This window comes from Pteropus vampyrus, unplaced genomic scaffold, assembly GCF_000151845.1.
Source record: "Pteropus vampyrus isolate Shadow unplaced genomic scaffold, Pvam_2.0 Scaffold56, whole genome shotgun sequence".
Classification (NCBI taxonomy): Eukaryota; Metazoa; Chordata; class Mammalia; order Chiroptera; family Pteropodidae; genus Pteropus; species Pteropus vampyrus.
In genome coordinates this window covers 6,169,183-6,171,537 of record NW_011888837.1, presented here as the reverse complement: position 1 = coordinate 6,171,537, position 2,355 = coordinate 6,169,183, and the positions used below count along the sequence as shown (strand labels likewise).

Genomic DNA, 2,355 nt, shown 5'->3' with positions numbered 1-2,355 from the left:
CTCTTCCACGTGGTCGTAGTCTGCAAGTGTGACAACCTACAAAGGAGCAACAAAGCCTCAGACCAGGTTGGGTATCAGGAAGGTCAGAGAACTAGAGCTCTACAAGAGCACTTAACTTCCAGGCGTCTTGAAAATACAACAAAAGTTACAGTGGAGTCCCTAAAAGATACTGCAGACCTTTGTCAGCGGAGAAGATCCTCCTGCTGCCTGAGCTAAAGTTTTATTATCTTATCGATCTTATTCCTAAATCAGAGCTCTATTATAAATGTGAAAAATATTTTTATTTTTCTAAACACTGTAATTAAAGCTGTATCATGAATGGTGGCTACTAGTTTAAAGTTGAATTGAATTGTTAATGGTATATAGTAGTACAATTGGCAAAATAAGAGGAAATAAAGGTAGTGTATTTTTTCCACTGTCAAATAAGAGACACATTTTGAAATGATCCTTCCACTACATGAGACTAGTCAGGGGAGGTTAGAAGACTAATGCCGACTGCTTCATTATTATGGGTTAAAATCCCCTCGGCAACCTCTGGGCATTTTCCTCCTAATCATAAAGTCAGTGCATTCATTCTATACATCCCCAAATTGGGAATTATGGTGCTGCATTTCTACAGATACTTAATTCTATGCGTGTGACCAGTATCTAGGATGATATATATGGGTAGTTCTATTTTGTTTTACTCTTCTAGGTCCCACCAAAAAAATAAGAACATCAATTGTATTGTACTTTCTGTCTTTATCAGGCTAAGGTACAGACACAGTTTGGTCTTACTCTTATGTCAGAACAGGGTTTCTCATCCTTGGCACTATTGACAATTGTGCCAAATAGTTCTTTGTCATTAGGGTATTCTGTGCATCGCAGGATGTTTAGCAGCTTCCCTGGCTTCTACCCACTAGATGCTAATAGTACCTAGTGTGGCAGTCATAACAGCCAAAAATGTCACCAGAGATTGCCAAATGTCCCATGGAGACAATCGCTAAAGGTGGAGGAGAGTTGAGGGTGGTGGGGACAAGACTGCTCCCAGTTGAGAGCCACAGTATTAGAAGAATGAAGTATAGCACGAAAGTCCTGCTTCTCTCAAGTTCTTATCTACTAGCCACTGAGACACAAAAGCAGCGATCCTTCGGGTCAAGCAACTCACGATGGGTGGTGCTGGCAATATGAGACTCCCTGCTGCCTCCTGGTCTAGAATTGTCACTGTGGCAGTGGTCACGTCGCCAAGAACTGCTTCCACTGGGTCATCTGGGCCAAGGACTAGGGAGAAAGATTCATGCCATTCCCGGTCTTCATTGGACAGGATTTCGACTTTAAAATATATATGATCCACACCTTCACCAAGGACAGAACAAAAAGAGAACAAAGTTCCTTGTTAGGCGACCTCCCTAAGACACTGCAGGTTGGCACTGCCAACATTTTGTATTAAATATGTCATTTCCTTTAGAGATTTTTCTATGAATGCAGTGGCTGCTGATCACTTTGGCCCCATCTCAGATGGGGAATCTGTTTTATAGACCAAATTGCTCCTGTAGTAGAGGCTCAGTATTGCAGATTTACTATTAAACACCATATGAGGATTAATGGCCCCTGCCAGACACAAGCTGGCAGTAATAAAAATCTATGATCCAGAATACACTCCAACCTGGTTATGAGCTTTTAAAAAAATTTTTTCTTCTGATTAGAATTAGCTCAAAGGCTACCTAGCAGGCCAGTCTCGGCAAACACAATAATGTGAAAGTTTGGTGGCCTTACTGGGGGTGAGTTAGAGCCTTAAAAATGCCCTTCTTTTTTCTGGAAATTGATTCTCTGAAGGTGTAAATGTCCCTGGGGGTAAGACCTATCTTTTCCTCAGATCCTCATGCAGGAAAGGAGAAAGTAAAGACACTGAGAAGAGAGGTCCTTTCACGGATGAGGAAGAAGGCCACCTACCTTCCTAGCCAACACCAAGCACACGTACCCAACATGGAGCTGGAAGCCCTTTAAAGCTTCAGGGGATTGAGAGCGACAAAAGAAGACCTCCAATGTCACTTCTGAGGGAGTCATTTTCTCCCTCCACCTGCCAACACACCTGCCTCTAACACTGTTGCCCACTTCTGGCTACATCACAAATGATGCCATCATCTACATCTCACACTGCTCCACAAAAGTCTGTGAAAAAACCTAGCATACAATTCAACAACCTCTTCCCTGTCTCACTCCTCCCACCAAATTAATACATCGCACAGTTAAACAGCTAGTGTGACCTCAATCTCAGCTTCCTCTCTCTCATGACTTGTCTCCACAGCTCTCTCTAGGATAAAACTTTTTAAAAACCTCCATAGCAGGGTATCTGTTTCCTAGTAGATGTTAAAC

At 42.4% G+C, this 2,355-nt stretch overlaps 1 protein-coding gene across 1 annotated transcript in view; it reads right to left on the bottom strand.

Moving 5' to 3' along the window:
* Window positions 1-2,355, bottom strand: part of FRAS1 (Fraser extracellular matrix complex subunit 1) — a 421,815-nt gene that overhangs the window by 28,732 nt on the left and 390,728 nt on the right. The window contains exons 61-62 of the mRNA XM_011360633.2: window positions 1,148-1,371; window positions 1-36 (exon numbers count right to left, since the gene is read on the bottom strand). Of these exons, the coding sequence (XP_011358935.1) occupies window positions 1-36; window positions 1,148-1,371 (260 nt within the window). The remainder of the gene's footprint in view (window positions 37-1,147; window positions 1,372-2,355) is intronic.